Here is a 20725-nt window from a genome sequence, read left to right as displayed (position 1 = left end):
TACTATTTGCTGAGCTTAAATATGAGTACATTACTTAGCATATAGAGCCTGGAACCTTGTGTACAATATGCTTATATCTAGCTTTTGCTGCGGAGAAGGCAATGGCAAGCTACTCCAGTACTCTTGCCTAGAAAATCCCATGGATGGAGGCTGCATTCCATGGGGTCGCTACGAGTCGGTCGCGACTGAGTGACTTCACTTTCACGCAATGGAGAAGGAAATGGCAACCCACTCCAGTGTTCTTGCCTGGAGAATCCCAGGGATGGCAGAGCCTGGTGGGCTGCTGTCTATGGGGTCGCACAGAGTCGGACACGACTGAAGCGACTTAGCAGCAGCAGCAGCTTTTGCTGACTTGAGCTTGTTTGTGAGTCTCACCCCCTTTTATCAGGATCGTTTCAGTTACTACACCTAAATTTAGAAAGGTATGTGGAATAACACCCTTAGAAATATAACGTCTAATAGTGACTTTCATGTCTTTCTGTTTCAGGATATGGGTCTGAATATGCAGTGGCTGTATTCTGCTCGTGGAGACTTCTTCCGTGCTACGTCTAGACTAACTACGGATTATAAGAATGCTGAGAAAACAGACAGATCTGTGATGAGGGAAATCAATGACCGTATCATGAAAGTACGTAATCCTTAGAAAAGGAGGAATTCAAGTTTGTTCATGTCTAATTGGTAAATCTTGTGTTTCTAAAAAGTAGATTTTATAATTCTAGGAGCCTGGAATCCTTTCCCGCTTTAGAATTCAGCACAAATTTTAAAAAAGATCTAAAGCTAGTATATCTAAACTGAAAATACAGAAGACATTTGACCTAGTATTAGTTTTTTTAGGCTCTGAAATCATTTTAAAGAAAGGATCAGTAATGATTTTCATCTGTCATTTTCTCTGTATTTCTGTTTAAGTCAGCCCTTAGCTGTTTTATTATAGTGGAAACTTGTAAAACTTCCGTATGTAGACGCCAACCAAAAAAGAAACAAAAAACAACCCAGTGCAGTTAGAGTTTACAAAGGGATTGACAGCTTTCCTTACAGTTTTAACATTAGAAGATTAGTAGCTTGGTTCTCAACATTCTTAAAATTCAGGGAAATTTAAACATTGAAGCGAGAGAATGATGGTTGTTTTACTATATCAGGTCATTTTCTCACGACAAAAGCTGAGCATTGTGTAAGGTCTGTGTTTTATTTTTGCAGGTGGAATATCACCTCCTCTCACCCTACGTATCTCCAAGAGAGTTTCCTTTCCGACACATCTTCTGGGGCTCTGGCTCTCACACTCTGTCAGCTTTACTGGAGCACTTGAAGCTGCGTAAGAAAAATAATGGTGCTTTTAATCAAACACTGTTGGAAAACCAGTTGGCTCTGGCAACTTGGACTATTCAGGGAGCCGCAAATGCCCTCTCTGGGGACATTTGGGACATTGACAACGAATTTTAAATGTGACACCCATAACTTATGCTAAAACATCAGGGTAGTGTGGTTTCTAGACTTGTATTGGTTATGCTAAATTTTCAGTAGGGCTAAAAAACTAATATTAAAATTCTACCCAATCTTGGTACTACTAGATATTGGTCTTTAGACAGCAGCTTTTAATACAGGGTAGGTACTTGCATTTCTAGTTAAATTAAATAATTTTTTAAAATGTTCACAATAGAATATTTTCTGTGATTATCTCTAGAATTTTTAGTGCTTTGTAATGGTAACTGCCTCTTTCCTGTCATAGTTCTGAAAAAGTCAGAACCAGTTATGTGAACTATTGGTCTAAATCCTAAGGACATGAGCTGGTTATCTTTTGAGCTGGAGGAGGAAGGTGATACCTGCTGAAGGTGGAAGGTGGTGGCTTAGAGTGGTCTTCCATCTTCATCTGATGCTAGACAGACACCAGACTGTAAGGCTTTACTCTCCACATGGGGTCTCTGCCTTCTGTAAGGATTTAGCTGGTTTCTACCTCTGAAAGTGGAACAGTTCACTTTCAGAAGAGATGGGACATGTTTTCTTGCCATTGAGGTCTGAAATAGAAGAACTTCAGCTGCATAAAATGAGGTTCACAGGAGTAAGGCCTTAATGTGGCAACCTCAAGATTGTCTATGAAAAGAGGAGACCAGAAAGCCAAAGACCTAGTATATTTTCTTTTCCTCTATCTCTTGTCCCATAAACCTTTGTTAGTTTTTTGTTTTCACTTATTCCAAGGTATTTTGAAAGAGAACCAGGTTTTAGGTGTTTAATTTCAAACTCAGTTTGTCAGACTTTAGAGAACACAGTGCCAAATTTTGGCCAAAGTGTTAATTTTTTGGAAAAGCTTCCTGTCATTTTGGCACTGAGATATTTATTGTTTATTTATCAGTGACAGAGTTCACTATAAATGGTGGTTTGTTTTTTTTTAATAGAAGATAATTATCGGAAGCAGTGCCTTCCATAATTATGACAGTTATACTGTCGTTTTGGTTTTTTTTTAAATAAAAGCAGCATCTGCTAATAAAACCCAACAGATACTGGAAGTTTTGCACTTGTGGTCAACACTTAAGGGTGTTAGAAAACAACCACAAGCCAAATAAAATTATAAAGCTCAGTCTTGAGAATTAAATTTAATTAGTGGTTGCTAATCAAGTTAAACTTCTATTTAGCTAACCAGATAAAAATGGCAGTTCTTCTAAATGCAGTGAATTGTGACCAAGTTATAAATTAATGTCACTTAAAAGCTGTGATTGTATTCATACATGCAAAATTTTACAGTTCAATTTATCCAAGATGTAACTTCAATTTGAATTTTGCAAAATTTCCAGTACCTTTGTCACAAACGTAACTCACATTATCGGGAGCAGTGTCTTCCATAATGTATAAAGAACATGGTAGTTTTTGCCTACCACAGTGTCTATATCGGAGACAGTGATCTCCATATGTTACACTAAGGGTGTACGTAATTATCGGGAACAGTGTTTCCCATAATTTTCTTCATGCAATGACATCTGCAAAGCTTGAAGATCGTTAGTATCTAACATGTATTCCCAGCTCCCTATAATTCTCTATCTTTTAGTTTTAGTTGCAGAAACATTTCGTGGTCATTAAGCATTTGGTGGATAACTTCAACCACTGTAAAATAAAATTACTTCCTTCAAGGTTCTTTGTTTTTAAACCTAATGCTGTGTTATTTGTGGTTTCTCCGGGTCTTCTGTTAGGCAGGATAGTGGCATACATTTATAATGTTTGCTGTTGTCAAGTAAATTTAACTTTATCCCCTTATTTGCATGTTATCTCCTATAAACTTAGTTCACACAAGTTTGAATCCAGAATTAACCTTTTAGCTTAAAGCAGTAGAAACTTGTACCAGAGTTTGGGGGGAGGGGCAACTGTAGGGTTGGGGGAGGTAAAGTTTGCTAAAGGGTCTTTGATCATGTCTCCCCAACCATTAGTATGTGGTGGTTATAAGTTAAATGTAGACATGAACAAGTAAGTTTGAGACCACATCAGTTAGGACTTTATTTTCTACTCACCCATTTTTATTATAAACCTGATAATTGTTTGTTCTAAGGCAGTTCAATACTGTCACCAAAAAAAAAGTTCATAGGGTAATCTTAAGATTCTTAAACTTAGTGTCATTTATGTAAATTAAAATAGATGTAGATGAATACAGCCTCACTGATTTGTTTGACTATTCAGTCTGTTTCAGTCTTCTAGTGTTTTATCTTGAACTGATACTTAGTGTAAGTGAAAAGGTCAGAGTTGGGATTCCTGGTTTGAGTATCATGCTTTGTCATTTTAATGAAAGTACAGTGACTTCAAGGCATTTTATGAATAACGAGTATACATTTTACAGCATAAATTTCTTCAGAAAATATTTCTGTAGTTAGGATTAAGTTATTTACAATCAAACAAGTCATTATGTGGTAAGGGGCTTAATATTCCTGAAGGAAATGGATATCTGACTAACGTCAACCAGCTGGTCAGATTTTTTCTGGTTTTAGATGTCACATGTATTTTGAAAGTAAAAGGATAAAATGAGTGAGCTTTGTCATGATTCACTATCTAGAACTTGCATGACCTTTATTGTGTTTCCTCTGGAATGTTCTTGAAATTTTAGTTTACTAAAGATAGCGTATTAGACTTGCCAACTTACTGCTCAGCTGTGTTTGTGAACAAGTGATATGCCCTTACATTGTATACAATCTGGTATGTGCAACAATGTGGAGATTCCTCAAATGATTTAATAAAATGCTTGAACACTGAGTTGTCATTGTTAATAGATTTCACTTAGGTTCCCAGTAAAACTGAGCGGAAAGTATAGTTCCCATATACTCCCTGCCTGCACACCACCCCCATCCCAGTTTCTTTGACCATCAATATCCTGAGAGTGCCCCACCCCCAAGTACATTTGTTACAATCAGTGACTCTATCTTGACACATCATTATCCTCCAAAGTCCATAGTTTACATTAAGATTCACTCTTGGTGGTTTACATTCTATGGGTTTGGACAAATGTATAATGATGTATTTACCGTTATAGTACAATACAGGATAATGTTGCTGCTGCTGCTGCTAAGTTGCTTCAGTCGTGTCCGACTCTGTGCGACCCCGTAGACGGCAGCCCACCAGGCTCCCCCGTCCCTGGGATTCTCCAGGCAAGAACACTGGAGTGGGCTGCCATTTCCTTCTGCAATGCATGAAAGTGAAAAGTGAAAGTGAAGTCACTCAGTCATGTCTGACTCTTATCAACCCCATGGACTGCAGCCCACCAGGCTCCTCCTCCCATGAGATTTTCCAGGCAAGAGTACTGGAGTGGGGTGCCACTGCCTTCTCGGACAGGGTAATGTTACTGCCCTTAATATCCTGTTCTGCCTCTTCAGCTTCCCTTCCCAGTAACCTCTGGCAACCACTGATAATTTTTAGTGTTTCCATAGTTTTGCCTCTTCCAGAATGGCATGTATTGGGTTGGCCAAAAAGTTCATTCAGGTTTTTCCATTACATCTTAGGGAATCATACAGGTCATTCAATGTAACTTTTTCAGATTGGCTTATTTCAGTTAGTAATATGCATTTAAGTTTCCTCTATGTCTTTTCATAGATTGATAGCTTGTTTATTTTTAGTGCTGAATAATATTCCATTATCTGATGTAACAGTTTATTTCTCCATTCACCTATCAAAGAACATCTTTGTTGCTTCTAAATTTTGGCAATTATGAATAAAGACGTGTACAGGTGTTTATGTGGACGTTGGGTTTTCAGTTCATTTGGGTAAATACCAAGGAATGCAATTGCTGGATCATATGTTACGAGTTATCTTTTTGTAAGAAACTTCTAAAATGTCTTCCAAAGTTACTGTGCCATTTTGCATTCCCACTAGCAGAGAATGAGAGCTCCTGTTACGCCACATCCTAGGCAGCATTTGGTGGTGTCAAGTGTTTTGGATTTTGGCCATTCTAGTAGGTTTGTAGTGGTGTTTCATTTTAATTTGTATTTCCCTAATGACAAGATGTTGGGCATCTTTTCATGTTTTTATTTACCAAGTGTATATCTTCGGTGAAGTGTCTGTTCAGATCTTTTGCTCCTGATTTAAGCAGGTTGTTTATTCTCTTATTGTTGAGTTTTAAGATTTTTTTTCTTTTGGTGTATTTTAGATAACAGTCCTTTATTAGATATGAGTTTTACAAATATTTTCCCCCCAGTTTGTGGTTGTCTTTTTTATCTTTGCAGAGCAAAAGTTTTTAATTTTAATGACATCCAGCTTATCAATTATTTCTTTCATGTATCACCAAACCCATCTAGATTTTCCCCTATGTTATCTTCTAGGAGTTTTATAGTTTTCCATATAAAGGATTTTTGTAAAGAATATATGGTTTATTCATTTTTTTGCATGTGGATGCATGTAGATGTCCATTTGGTCATTGGTTTTCATTAAGAACACTCTAACAGGTCACATCATTTGCAAGTATTTTTTCCCATTCTGTAGGTTGTCTTTTTGTTTTAGATTAATTTTCAAATATATACAAACAACTCATACAAATCAAAATCAAACAAACAACCCAATCAAAAAAATGCCCAGAAGATCTAAATAGACATTTCTCTGAATAAGACATACAGATGGCCAAAAGGCACATGAAATGATGGTCAACGTCGCTGATTATTAGAGAAATGCAAATCAAAACTACAATGGGGTATCACCTCACATCAGTCAGAATGGTCATCATCAAGAAGTCTACAAATAATAAATACTGGAGAGGGTATGAAGAAAAGGGAACCCTCTTAGACTGTTGGTGGGAATGTAAGTTGGTGCAGCCACTGTGGAGACTACTACCGAGGTTCTTTTAAAAACTAAAAACAGCTACCATATGATCCAGCAATTCCACTCCTGGTCATATATCCAGAAAAAAAATACAATTCAAAATGATATATGCACCCCAATGTTCATAGCCACACTAATTACAGTAGCCAAGACATGGAAGCAACCTACATGTCCATCAACATGAATGGATAAAGATGTGGTATGTGTGTGCACACACACACACACACATATACATACAATGGAATATTATTCACCCATTAAAAAGAATGCCAGCAACATGGATGAACCTGGAGATTATCATACTAAGTGAAGTAAATCAGAAAGACAAATATATGATATCACTTATACATGGATTCAAAAAAAGGATACAAATGAACTTATTTACAGAACAAATAGACTCACAGACATAGAAAACAAATTTACAGTATCCATGGGGGAAAGATGGGGGAGGGATAAATCAGGAGTTTGGGATTAATACACACAACTATATATAAAATAGATAATCAACAGAGACCTACTGTAGAGCACAGGGAAGTCCACTCTATAATAACCTATAAGGGAAAAGAATCTGAGAAAGAGTGGATTTTTTTTTTTGCAAGGACTGACAAGTTTATTTCTGCAGTCAAGCTTTGAAAGAGTGGATTTAATGTACAACAATCACTTTGTTATATACCTGAAACTAGCAACACAGTAAATAAACTATAATGTGAAATGAAAATTAGAGGTGCCATGTGGGAAAAGATTGATAAAATGATTTCATATGAATTGTTACATGGAAAAAAAAAACCTGATTTCATACCAATTGTTGCATAGCAAAAAAAGCATAACCAAATTATAAGGTAATTGGCAATAATCATTGTTGCTAATCATCAGGGAAATGCAAATCAAAACCACAATGAAATACCACCTCACACCTGTCAGAATGGCCATCATTAAAAAGAACACAAATAAGAAATGTTGGCAAAGATGTAGAGAGAAGGGAACCTGTACACTGCTGATGGGAATGTAAATTGATGTCAATACTGTGGACAACTGGAGGTTTCTCCAAAAAACAAAAATGGAACTGCTATATGCCCCAGCAGTTCCACTCCTGGGTATGTATGAAAATAACCCAAAACACTTATTTGAAAGATACATGCACTCCAATGTTCACAGCAACACAATTTACAATTGCCAATACAGCAAAAATCTAAATGTTCATCAGCAGATGAATGGGTAAAGATGTGGTACATACACACAATGGAGTACTACTCAGCCACAAAAAGAATGAAATTTTGCCATTTGTGCAACATAGATGGACTTAAAGGCATTATGTGAAGTAAAATAAACCCAATCAAAAAGTGGGCAAAAGAACTAAACAGACATTTCTTCAAAGAAGACATAAGAATGGCTAATAAACAGATGAAAAGATGCTCAACATCACTCATTATTAGAGAAATGCAAATCAAAACCATAATAAATAGTATCATCTCACATTGGTCAGAATGGTTATTATCAAAAGTCTATAAACAAATGCTGGAGAGGATGTGGAGAAAAGAAAACCCTCTTACACTGTTGGTGGGAATGCAAATTGGTTACAGCCACTATGGAGAACAATGTGGAGATTCCTTAAAAAACTGGGAATAGAACTGTCATATGACCCAACAATCCCACTGCTGGGCATACACACTGAGGAAACCAGAACTGAAAGAGACACGTGTACCCAATGTTCATTGTTGCAATAGCTAGGACATGGAAGCAACCTAGATGTCCATCGGCAGACAAATGGGTAAGGAAGTTGTGGTACATATGCACAATGGAATATTACTTAGCTATAAAAAGGAACGTATTTGAGTCAGTCCTAATGAGGTGGATGAAACTGGATCCTATTATACAGAGTGAAATAAGAAAGAGGAAGACAAATACCATATATTAATGCATAGATATATGGAATTTAGAAAGACAGTAATGACAATCCTACATGCAGGGCAGCAAAGGGGACACAGGTGTAAAGAACAGACTTTTGGACCCAGTAGGAGGAGGCAAGGGTGGGAGGATTTGAGAGAATAGCATTGAAACATGTATATTACCATGTGTAAAACAGATAACCAGTGTAAGTTTGATGCATGAAGCAGGGCACCCAAAGCCAGTGCTCTGGGACAACCCAGAGGGATAGGGTGGGAAGGGAGGTGGGAGGGGGTGTTCAGGATGAGGGAACACATGTATACCTGTGGTTGATACATGTTGGTTGATATATGGCAAAAGCCATCACAATATTGTAATTATCCTCCAATTAAAATAAATTAATTAAAAGAGAAATACTGTATGATATTGTTTATATGTGGAATCTAAAATAAAAACAACAAACGTGAATAAAACAAAAAAGCAGACTCAGATACAAAGAACAAAGTAGTTGTTATGGGGGGGCAATATAGGGGTGGTGGAGTGGGAGGTAGCAAGTATTGGGTGTAAAGACAGGCTCAAGGATGTATTGTACAACATGGGGAATACAGCCAATATTTTGTAATTTAATTTTAAGTGAAAAGTAACCTTTAAAAATTATATTAAAAGTTAAATTATAAGTAAAAGAGTACCTTAGTCCGTTTGTCGGTTACCAACTTCAACTCAAAGTGTCCACCAGGGGGCGTCAGAACCCAGGACTATGGCGCTTCATTCTGAATAGTCTATGTTGATCCAGGGCTTGTAAACTCTGGGTTCATCTGGCTTTTTCTCTAGCACGGCAGAAGGCGCAGGCACGTGGGAGCAGCTGGCAGAATCTCCTCCCACTGCTCTAGTAACTGTCTGAACTGTTTGGAAGCGTGTGAGCCCAGCTGCCCGAGCAGCTCTGGGGAGCTCCGACTTGCTCGACAGGATGAAGGCACTGTCCGTTCTCGGTCCTGGGAAGACGTGACCTGGGTTAACAGATAGCCCCATGCCAAATAATTCCTTTAGAAATCCCTCTCTAAAAGCTCCACTAAGGGGCAGATGGTCCTTTGTCATACTGCATCGTTTGCTCAGATATCTGTCCTAACCCCACACCTCACTTTCCTCCCACCTCAGCTCAGGCACTGGAGGTACTCCAGGGAACCAGCACCCACTGTTTCTGTTTGCACATGGTGAACTTTTAAAACCAATGGCTGCTGAGCCCCATCCTAGAGATTCAAATTTAATTGTTCTGGGGTGGAACTTAGGCAGCAGAGTTTTTAAAAGCCCTTCCCACGTGATTCTTATGTGCAGCCTTATGGAGAATCTCTGGGTTCAAGGCACTACTCAAGTGTAGGAGCCTGAAAGAAATACAGAATCTCAGCATCCCCTTCCCAGCTTGCTGAATACGAACCTGATTGAGAAGCATTGGTCAAGCCAGCATACTATTCCACTTCATCCATACTCATCGCCCTGGCCGGAACCACAGCCTCCCCAACTTTCTCAAGTTAGAGCACTTGCCTTCAGAAGTTTTTGCCTCTGACCTACAGAGGGAAACACATTTTATAGCAGGATGTACAGCACATACATTTGTAAATAATGAAATTAAAATATCATAAAAATACTTCTATTATTCTTACTGAAGCAAACTTGGATTCGTTCACTTGTGCACAGCTAATCCACTTTCTTGTGATCAAGAAAAGTGCACCATTCATTGCAGGACACCAGGCAATGAGTCCAGGCAGCTAGAGTTCCAAAGACCCAATTCCCTGATGGGTCCAGGAAAAACTTTTAAGGACAGAGTGAGGGAGGGGAGATTGAAGGATGCATAATCAGCTCATGGATCTCCTTCTGATTGGCTGGTGGTGATGTAACTGGGAGTCAACATCACCAACCTGCTGGTTCCAATTGGTCCGGGGTCTACATGCTTGTGGGCAGCACACAGTTAACTTATTCCACCTGGTGGGGGTTTTAGTATCTGTCAAACAGCTCAAAGGACATGGCTTAGGATATTATCTATAGCCCTTGAGGAGGAACTAAAGGGTCTTGACTTTGTTTAACGGCTAAAGTATTACTGTTTCGTCTTGCTTGGCTGTTATGCTTTATTTCTGCATTTTCTTACCTCTCTGATTAAATTTATTTTTTATTGGAACTTGGGGAAGGCCTAAGAGGCTAAAGTTTTTCTACAGAAAAGAGGCAGGCGGAAGACATGGTGGGGTGGGTAGGGGGGCGGTCTATCCTGGGAAGGCCCCATAGAGTTACATTATCTGGTTGGTTACACTATCTGTGATGGACTCTAATCCATTCAATAAGTATTCCTGGCACCTACTGTATACCTGGCATTGTTCTAGGTGCCTGTGCCAGTCTGTTCCCAGGCAAAACTTCCTGTTATTATGGAGTTTATGTTGGGGGTGGTGGCAGGATGGGGCTGTCAGAAAGTTAAAAGTAAATCATGAATATGAAGGGCATGCTTGAAGATTAATATAATAAAGTTTCTTTTAAAACTTATATATGAATCCTGATTGTGGTGTTTCTTGATCTCAGTCCTGGGTATACACACTTTGTAAAACCCAAGTCTTTGCATTTCTCTGGATGCATGTTATGACTCAGTGAAAAGTTCAAAAAGATTATATTCTGACATTTTCTATTATTGTCTTTTCATTTTAAAAAAAGCCAATTAAAACACTAAATTCAGTTCAGCTACTATTAGGTTGTAACAGGAGTTTAAAAACATTTCTCTCTTTTTAAAAACAAAACAGAACCAAAGAAAAACCTTCAGCCCAATAACTCCGCAGCATCCACCACTCTTGGCTGAACACCTGCTTACAGGTATGAGACAGGCTGCCTTCCTTGCCCTCCTGCTTACCCTGCGTGCAACCGTCTCAAGCCTTCTTAAGGGCAGCGCCACAAGCCTCCCTCAAGCAGCTCGGGCCACCTCTACTTAGAACTAGACCCGACAAGCCCTTCTCCCTGCAGAGTCACTCTGCTGTGGGCAGCTCTCTTCAAGTTCCAGTTCTGGGAAGAGACTGGCACAGGCATACAGGAGGGCTGGGGTTATTTCTGCAGCCACCTCCTGAATCTCCTGAACCTTGTGCTTCTAGCCTGTCTCATTTACTCCATTATGGTGTCAGTCCCCTTGGGGGAGATGAGACTCCCTGGCTACTAGTACCAGAGTCATCAGACAATGCAGAGAAGGAGCCATCCTCTGAGACAATTCCCATCACAGCTCCCACTGCTCAACGTGGTGGTGGGGACAGTCCAGGAGCTGGGACTGGGCAGGATGGGTGTGGGGAGCAGGAGGCCTCTTTTCTGTGAGCCTAACGGTCCAGGTAACCCTGCACTAGGGACCAGAGGCATGGGTCTGGCCCCTGAGAGCAACTGGAGGGGAGATGGGAGGATGGGGAGTCGGGCTCCCCTAAGAGAATCAGCAGGACCATCCAGCACGTAGGTGCTTTGACCTCTTGCCTTGTTTAATTTTGAGCTTGATTTATTAGCAGAAAAACTTGCTCCAAATTGTTGTTTGCATCTACTGATCCCCAAAACCTAGGCAGACCTGATGCTTCCCAAAGTTCCTGGGTTTGGTGTTGCTTTGTTGTGTCTTAGTGGTTCAGAGCAGACTTGGGAGTCAGAAAACTGGATTTGAACCCTGGCTTCATTCTACCAGCTGTTGCTTAATTGTGTACAGCCTCATTTCTATCACCTGTGGCGCCCTACACCCTGTCTCGGCCCAGGTTGGGTGCATTCACCTTCCTGCTCTGTGGCCCCTGCTCCATGACAAAGGGCAAACCTTACAGACACTGGTAGCGAATGATTTAGTAGGAAGTTGTCCTGCTCACCTCACAGGGCAAGACGCCATGACCCAAATCCACCCAGTCCAGCCCCCCATAGCCGTCTAGAACCCACCCCTTCTCATTGCCCCACTGTCTCAGACCAGAGCCCTTGGGCCCAACGCGGGAGAATAGGCGCGCAGAGAAGACACCTTTACAGAGTTCTCTGCTGTCTGATCCTTGGGACAGTTCTGTCTGGAGTTGTTTGATTACTATACACATTTTACAGATGAAGTACAGTCAGTAACAGGGCCAATTGCCCTAAGTCTTCGGGTTATAAGCCGCCCCCCCCCCCCCCCCGGCCCCCCCCCCCCCCCACACACACACACAAGGCTGCCTGGGGCTGGGTTAGGCAGGCTGCACCGACACTGGGAGAAGAGCTCTGAATTTTCTCCTTCTTCCGAGGTGCAGGCCCAAGAGGGAGCAGTGGAGGAGGGAGGAAGGCCCTCTTTGCCTGGAGCTCTTTATGCTTGTACTCCCCTAGCAAGAAGTGTCACAGGCCTGAGCCCAGCTCCCCCTTAGACCCAGGGAAAGGGTCAAGGCGGTCCAGTTTGGCCTCTGGGCTGCTGCTGAGAGATTAGGATTAGACTCCTTCTCTGCAGTCACTCACTCACTGGATTGGGACCTTGGAAACTTCCCAATTCAGTCTCTTCATTTTAGAAACGAAGGAACTGAGGCCAGGGGGAAGTGATGATTTTTTTTTTTTTCAACGCTACATGGTAAGTAGGGGGAGCGGCTGAACTGCTGCTTAGAATTCGAGGCTCCTATTTCAATGCTCCTCCACTGGGCCCTGTTGACTACACCGGCTCAATGTGAACTCTCTACCTTCTGCTTCACGTCTTCTCCCTTTGGCTCCACCAGAAGGCGCAAGCAGCTCCTCTGGCGGGATGAAGAAGGGGGAGTGGTAGCCGGTTTGAAGGAAGAGGGAGAGGGAGGAGTAAGTAGGACAGGGCCCCTTAAAGGGGCGGGTCAATCCCGTCGGGCCCCGCCCCCTGGGGCGGCGCAGGCGCAGGCGGGTTCCAGGAACTCCGGCGGGAGGGCGGGCGCTCCTGGCTCTTGGGCCGGCGCGCTGGGCCGCAGCACCTGCGGGGGCCGGCGCAGGGCGCGGCGCCCGGCGGGCGGACCTCGACGCCCAGGAGCGAGGGCAGGGAGCCGGGACCGGGACGGGGGGCGGAGCGGGAGGGGACGCTACCCCGCAGCCCCCTCCCCCGGGGGACGGGGCGGAAGCAGCCGGGCGCGGGGAGGTGTGAGCGGACGCCGAGGACAGCACCATCTGGAGGGGCGGGACCGCGCGGCCTCTGGGGGGCAGGCGAGTGCGTTGGGCAGTGCCGGCTGGGGGCCCCAGGCGGGGAGTTGTGCAGGAAGAGCGCGGCGGGCTCAGCCCAGGGCTGCCGGAGCAGCAGCCGCAGCTGGTCGGGGTTCTCAGCTGGGGCCCGCAGCAGCTCCGCGGGCTGAAGCTCGGCGTGGAGGAGCAGGGGGGCGTGGGTCCGGCGGTGCAGGAGGAGGGCGGGGTGGGCCCGGGGGTGCAGGAGCGGGGCGGCCGGGGCCACGAGCCCAGTCTGGGGGTGGTGTGGGGGCCGCCGGACGGCGCGGACTGGAGGCGCCCGCCGCCGTGGACTGGCTCCGCGGGCTGGCCGGTGGTGCAGGAGGAGGGGCTGGGGCCCGGCAAGCAGCACCAGGAGAAAGGGGAAAGCAGCCCCGCAGTGCAGGAGCGGGGTGAGGCCCGCACCGGGGTGCAGGAACGGGGGGAGGGGAGCCCACGTCGGCTGCTGCAGCAGCCCGAGCAGCTGTCCGAGTTCGGGGAGGGCTCTTGGGAGCGCAGAGACGAGCTCGAAAGTTCCGGGGAGCAGTACTGGGAGAGCTGCGGGCACCTCAGACGGGAGGCGGTGGTCCTGGGAGAGGTCCCGGCCCGTCGCAAGAGACTCGAACTGCTGGGGAGGGCCCGGCCAGTGGGGCCCCGGGGGCCTGAGGGAGAGGGACGTCTGGGGGTGCAGGAAGCGAATTGGCTGCCTGGGGTACAGGAGGGACAGGTGGTGCGGGCTGTCCAGGAAACATACCTGGACGGGAAGGGGTCCCAGGAGGCGGAGGGTCCCCCTGAGGGGCACAGGATCCGGAGGCGCAGGCGGAGGAGGAGGTGGTAACCCACGGGCCGGCTGCTCGGCACCAGGGCCGGGCGGGTCCGGGCCGGGGTCGAGGTGAGCGCAGAATGTAGGGGTTTGGGGAGAGGGGAGAAGAAGAGCACCGCGAACCTGGGGGCGTTGGAAACCACTGCCCGGTAGCAAGCAGTGCCCTGCTGGGTCCTTTTCTGCCACCTCGGCTGGGACATCATAGAAGCAGTGTCTGCAGTGAGCCAGTGGAAGGCAGCAGGTAAGGAAGCCCAGTTCTGTTCTCAATTGGAAGGAGGGGGCTGTAGTTACTTCAGGAGAGCGTGGTCTCCGAACTGCCTTTTTTTTCCTTCCCCGTGTTTAAACCTGGAGAGGACCCAAGCAGTGCAGTTTTCAACGGCAAGGCAGGGCCCCTCCCCCCAGCACTGTTTGTGCCAACTGGAGTGATGGGACATTTCCTTAGAGTCTAGACTGGCGGTGAGACTGTCTGGGTGACTGCCAGGCCTGGGCAGAAGGAAGAGAGGGGTAGCCCTAGGGTGAGGTTGCAGAGGAAGTAATCGCCTCCCCCCCACCCCCCAGCCAGCTACCAGTGGAGGTGCTTCATGCCCTAGCTGGGGTGGTGCAGTCAGCACAGGCTGCTTCACGTCCTCAAATCACATTCCCAAAAAGGGAAGGGGCAACATTGCAAGGACAGGACCTTATCTTGTAACTGTAGCCACATGAGCTGAGATGAGTGTGGCAATCAGTGACTTGGGCACGAGCCTGACCTGCTCCCGCCACACCTTCTTGTCACATTTGATTAATAGTGAGGGCCCAGAGCCAAGGATAAATAGTGGGCAGGAGGGTGGAGAGCCACTGGTGAGGCCCTGTCTCCGTGTGGGCTCTCAGGACCCCAGTCTGAAAATGAGGGAGAGGAGGGGTATCTGCATCGCTGGACTCGGGGCATCCTGTGTGGCCCAGACCTCTGCCCCACCCCAAGGAGGTGGACAGATGAGCAGCTGAGCTGTGGCATCATGAGTTCTGTACCAGCCAGGGCCAGCTTCCAGCCCAGCTTGGAGGTAGGGCTTGCAGAGGTGGGGGCTAAATATGGCTTCCTTTTGACTCCCTCATGGTCTGGGTGCCAGGCTGTTCATTCCTGCCCCATAGGGACTTGGTGGTTCATCTATGGGCCTCGTCCTCTTAGGGATGTTCATCTCTTACCTGGCACTGTGTGGGTTCTTGCTTCTCTAGCCCTCAGGTGGAGGTGGGTGCAAATTGCTGCCTGTCTCAGGACCGTCGCCAAGACCCATCTCTGCCCCAGCCCAGGGAGTGGCTCTGAGTCAGATGGCCCCCAGAACCCCTGTCCCAACCGGACTGGGTGGAGATGGTCCTTTTCTGTCAGGCATGGAGAGTGGTGGTGGCATCCTCGGCAGGCAGCTGCTGGGACTCCGCTGGAGGAGCCGGTTAGCCTGCTCCCCATGCAAACCCAGACTTGACTGTCAGCTTCATCCCACGCCTGCCTGTCATCCTGCCACCACAAACACTCAGGCACCGGAAGTTCAGCTTCTGTGTCCAAGGAGTCTGGCTCTTGGGATGGCCAGACTGGTTCTGGCTCTCTGGTTTCAGTGGAGAGAATTGTTCTGAGTACAGACACACAAGCGCACACCTTTACCCTTTTTCAGGTTGATTCTTGAATTTGTGGTAGATGAAGAGAAAGGACTTTGGCAGGTCTGGGTTTAAACCATTTACTAGCTGTGTAACCCTCTGAGGCAAGATAATGTCTCTGGGCTTCAGTTTCCTCCTCTATGAGGTGGGCTGCTGTTTTCCCGACAGTGTCCTCAGTGCAGAGGGCTCAGACCCTTTGCCAGCCTAGCATCCACCTTCCTAGGAGCCATGGGAGTGGACATTAGGTAGGAGGGGTTGGTGCTCCCAGACCTTTTCCTGTGTCCCCGAAGTCCATGATTATTACCCTGCCCTGTGTTTTATTCTGGAAGATGAAGTGCTTTTTTTGTTTTTATTAACAGCTTTATTGAGGAACATATTGGAATATATTTATTGGAACATATTTAAAACATAATTTAATAAGTTTTAACATTTGTATATACCTGGAAAACTACCACCACAATCAAGATAATGAACATACCCATTATTTTCAGACTCCCCCACAAAAGTTCTTTTGTGCCCCTTTGTAATTCATTCGTCCTGTCCCTCCTTTGCCATCCCCCTTCCCTAGGTAACAGTGGTCTGCTTTCTGTCACTACACATTAGTTCACATTACCTATATTTAAGGAAATGGAATCATACAGTATTTTTGTTTGTTTGTTTTGGCTTGGCTTTCTTTAAGTCAGCATAATTATTTTGAGATGCATCCATGTTCTTGTGTGTATCAATTGCTTATTCCTTTTTATTGCTGAGTAGTATTCCTTTGTATGTGCATACCACAGTCTCTTTATCCATTAACCTCCTGATGGGTTGTTTTCAGTTTTTGGTTATTACAGTAAAACTATTAAGAACATTTGTATAATTATTTGTATGGACATATACTTTTATTTCTCTTGGAGAGATCCTTAGGACTGGAATAGTTGGAGCATATGGTAGATGTACATTTCATTTTTTAACAAAGTGCCAGACTGCTTTCCACAGTGGTTGTACCAATTTACATCCCCACCAACTGTGTATGAAAGTTCTAGTTTGCTGCTTTGTCAGCATTTGTCAGTCTCTTTAAATTTAGACACCCTAATAGGTCTGTAATGCTATCTCATTTTGGTTTTAATTTGCGTTTATGTAATGACTAATGTTGAGCATCTTTTCATGTGCTTATTTGCCATCTGTTTATCTTTGGTGATGTGTCTGTTCAAATTGTTTACCCATTTTTTAATTGTGTGGGGTTTTTTTTTCCATTCTAAGTTTTGGGCGTTCTTTTGTATTCTGGATTCAAGCCTTTTATGGGATATATGATTTGAAAATATTTTCTTCCAGGCTTTGGTTTGCATTTTGATTCTCCTAACTGTGTCTTTCAAAGAGCCAAAGTTTTAGATTTTAATGAACTTCAATTTACCAATGTGTTCTCTTATGGATTTCGCTTTTGGTGTCTTAAGAACTCTCTGCCTGACTGAAAGCACGATGGTTTCCTCCTATAACTTTTATAGTTATGGATTTTACATTTAGGTCTATGGTCTATTTGGGTTTAATTCTTGGGTTAGTATATGGTGCAGGGTGTTCAGTTTTTTGCATGTGGAGGTCCAGTTGTTCACCAGAATTTTTTGAATAGACTTGTTTCTCCATGGAGTTGTCTTTGTACCTTTATTGAAAATCAGTTGTATATGTGTAGATCTGATTGTGAATTTTGTTTTGTTCCATTGATCTAACTTTTCTATCTTTATCCCAGGACCACATTATCTTGATCACTAGATTTTATTGTAAGTCTTGAAATCACGGAAAGATCTTGAACTTTGTTCTTCCTTTTCAGAATTGCTGTAGTTATTCTGGGTTTGTTGCACATTTGTATTTTAGAGCCATTTGTTAATTTCTACAAAATAGCCTGCTGGAATTGCATTGACTCTATAGACCAATTTGGGGAGAATTGATATCTTAGAATATTGAACCTGACCCATGCACAATGTGCACCTCTGTATTTATTTATATTTATGAGTTTCACCAATGTTTTGTAGTTTACAGTGTACAAACCTTTAAATCTTTTGTCAGATGTATCCTTAAGTATTGCAAATTTTTGGTGTTGTTATAAATGGCATTTTTAATGGAATTCAGCATTTTGTTTAAAAATTTATCTACCTTAACTGTGGTAAAATATACACAACAGAAAACTTACCATGTTAACCATTTTTAAGTGTGTCGTTCAGTAGGGTTGCTGCTGCTGCTAAGTCGCTTCAGTCATGTCTGACTCTGCGACCCCATGGACTGCAGCCCACCAGGCTTCTCTGTCCCTGGGATTCTCCAGGTTAGGTGTATTTATGTTGTACAACCATTGCTGTCATCCATCTCCAGAACTTTTTTTTATCTTGCAGAACTGAAACTCTGTACCTATTAATCAACCTCTGTATTCCTCCTTCTACCTCAGCCCCTGGCAGTCGCATTCTACTTTCTGTCTCTATGAATTTGACATCATACAGTGTTTGTCCTTTTGTGACTGGCTTTTTTGACTTATCATAATGTATTCAAGGTTAATCCATGTTGTAGCATGTGTCAGAATTTTTTTCTTTTAAGGCTGAATAGTCATCCATCGTATGACTATATTACATTTCATTTATTCATCAATGATTGCTACGACCTTTTGCTATTGCCAACAATGTTGGTGTAAGATGGTGTTGTTTGTTAAATTTCAATTTCCAATTTTTTACTTCTGAGTATTATATACTCATATCCTCCCACCTTGCTGAACAGACTTGTTCTAGTAGCTTTTTTGTGGCTTCCATTGGGTTTTATACATAGACTGTCATGTCATCTGCTAGCACAGGCAGTTTTACTTCTTCCTTTCTGATCTTTATATCTGTTATTTCTTTTTCTTGCCTGATTGCACTGGCTAATCCTCTGGCATAATATTAAGTGGAAGATTAGATATATTGTTCCTGATCTTCAGGGGAAAGTCTTCAGTATTTCACCATTATGAATAGTTTTTTTTCATGTATGATCTTTATCAGTTTGAATAAGCTCCCTTCTATTCTTATTTTACTGGGATTTTTAATAGAAAATCCATAGAAATGGATGTTGGATTTTGTCAAATGTCTTTTTCTGTGTTTCTCAAAATGATCATAGGATTTTCTTTTTTAGTTAATGTGTGGAATTGTCATGCATTAATTTTTTTCAAATGCTAGATCAACCTTGCATTCCTGAGACAAACTCCATTGGGTCATGATGATTATTCTTTCTATTGTTGAATGCTGTTTTCTAAAAAATTTGTTAAGATTTTTTGCATCTATTTTTATGAGGATAGTTTTCTTTCCTTGTAATGTCTGCAGGATTCATGATATACATCTTTGATGTATTATAGTCTGCCTTCAAGTGATGTAAGAACCATAAAATAGTACATTTTCACTTTTTCTTTCCTTTATGCAGTTATTATCAGAAATTTTATTTATGCACGTGACAACCCCCATGCAGCAATGGTAAGATTTTTATTTAAACAGTTAATTTATCTTTTAAAGTATTTTGAACAGTAAGAAAAATATGTTAACTATTTAACCATGTAGTTGCCATTTCCAGTGCTATTCATTTGTTTGCATAAATCTATATTTCTATACTGGAGAAGGAAGCGGCAACCCAATCCAGTATTCTTGCCTGGGAAATCCCGTGGATAGAGGAGCCTGGTGGGCAACAGTCCATAGGGTTGCACAGAGTTGGACACGACTGAGCAACTTTCACTCACACACATTTCTATATGGTATTATTTTTCTTCTGTCTGAAGGATTTCTTTTAACATTTATTATAGTGCAGGTCTGCTGGTATTGAATTCTTTCAGCTTTTATATGTTTAAACAGTTTATTTAGTCTTTATTTTAAAAAGATATTTTCAGTGGAATAGAATTGTAAATCACTAGTTTTAATGATACAGTGTCTCTGTCCTCTCATTTCCATTGTTTTCTGCAAGAAATTTGTTGTCATCTTTGTTCCCTGTATGTAGCATGTCTCCTTTGCCTTTCCCAACTACTTCTTGAGATGTTATCACTGACTTTGAGCAATTGGGTTATGATGTGCAATGATATACTTTTCTTCTTGTGTCTTGTGTTTGAGTCATTGAGCTTCTTGAATCTGTGGGCTTTTAGTTCCCTGTTCTGTAGCCTGGAAACTCAACTATAGGGCTGACTTCCTCTGTTTCCTGTCTCCTAGGTATCACTGGTCTTTGTATCTTGATATACGGTGTCTTCAAAACCATTTTGTGTATTTTGTCCATGTTTCTGTTGTTTCTGTCAGGAGGATAAGTCTGATCTATATTGTTCTGTCTTGGCCAGAGCTGGGGATTTTACTTTAATTCTCTCACTACCACCTTTACTCTTCCCATCTTCCAGTCCATCCACTCTGGATGTATCTCATTTTTTCATCAGTCTGCTATTCATTGTTTATGGTATGATGTAGTAAACCATGACTTCTCCTTTCCTGCACACTTTTTTGTTTTTCCTGGAGTTGACTTTTCTTGTTTGCTTAGTTTTCTATGTACCTTTCAGTTAGACCCCACACTAGCTGTCTGAATTTCTCAGGATGTCAATTCTGTTAAGAATTCTATCAGATTCACCTTTCTGAAGAAGGCTCTTTCAGACCTTGTGCTCTGATGGCATGGATTAATTGCTCTCTATCACGGATGCTTAGCTGTCCTCCTGGGCTCTCCCTTTCAGTATCCTGGGCATTTCCATCACTGCCTTCCCGTGTTGCATTTCCCATTTCCTATCTTCCCCTTTGTTCCGTTTATTCTCTAGTTTGGGATAGCGCATCGTTCAATAGCTTCCCAAGAGGAGGGTGAAAGAATGGTAGATTATTCTGAGACCTTGCCAGTCTGATAATCAAGTCACTTAATTAGTAAATATAGAGATCTAGGCTGGAAATGGGCTTCCCTGATAGCTCAGTTGGTAAAGAATCTGCCTGCAGTGCAGGAGACCCTGGTTCGATTCCTGGGTTGGGAAGATCT

At 43.1% G+C, this 20725-nt stretch overlaps 2 protein-coding genes and 1 long non-coding RNA gene across 6 annotated transcripts in view; 2 read left to right on the top strand and 1 right to left on the bottom strand.

Moving 5' to 3' along the window:
• Window positions 1–4224, top strand: part of TFRC (transferrin receptor) — a 149796-nt gene extending 145572 nt beyond the window's left edge. For all 3 annotated transcript variants that reach the window (XM_061411562.1, XM_061411582.1, XM_061411572.1), the window contains 2 exons: window positions 488–628; window positions 1195–4224. In XM_061411562.1, coding sequence (XP_061267546.1) covers window positions 488–628; window positions 1195–1437 — 384 coding nt within the window. In that variant the 3' untranslated portion in view covers window positions 1438–4224. The remainder of the gene's footprint in view (window positions 1–487; window positions 629–1194) is intronic.
• A 4630-nt stretch (window positions 4225–8854) lies between these two features.
• LOC133244424 (uncharacterized) lies at window positions 8855–13043 on the bottom strand. The gene is made up of 3 exons (XR_009735399.1): window positions 12831–13043; window positions 9593–9722; window positions 8855–9152 (listed from the first exon to the last, which is right to left on the bottom strand). It is a non-coding gene; the product is annotated as an uncharacterized LOC133244424 (long non-coding RNA).
• A 1237-nt stretch (window positions 13044–14280) lies between these two features.
• TNK2 (tyrosine kinase non receptor 2) overlaps window positions 14281–20725 on the top strand; it is a 39749-nt gene continuing 33304 nt past the window's right edge. The window contains exon 1 of one of the 2 annotated variants that reach the window (XM_061411426.1): window positions 14281–14372. The gene's annotated coding sequence lies outside the window, so the exon portion shown is untranslated. The remainder of the gene's footprint in view (window positions 14373–20725) is intronic. The other variant, XM_061411397.1, reaches the window with a different exon arrangement.

The sequence above is a fragment of the Bos javanicus genome, chromosome 1 (genome assembly GCF_032452875.1).
Source record: "Bos javanicus breed banteng chromosome 1, ARS-OSU_banteng_1.0, whole genome shotgun sequence".
Lineage (NCBI taxonomy): Eukaryota > Metazoa > Chordata > Mammalia > Artiodactyla > Bovidae > Bos > Bos javanicus.
Note: the sequence above shows the minus strand (reverse complement) of the source record. Positions and strands in the feature narration are given on the sequence as shown.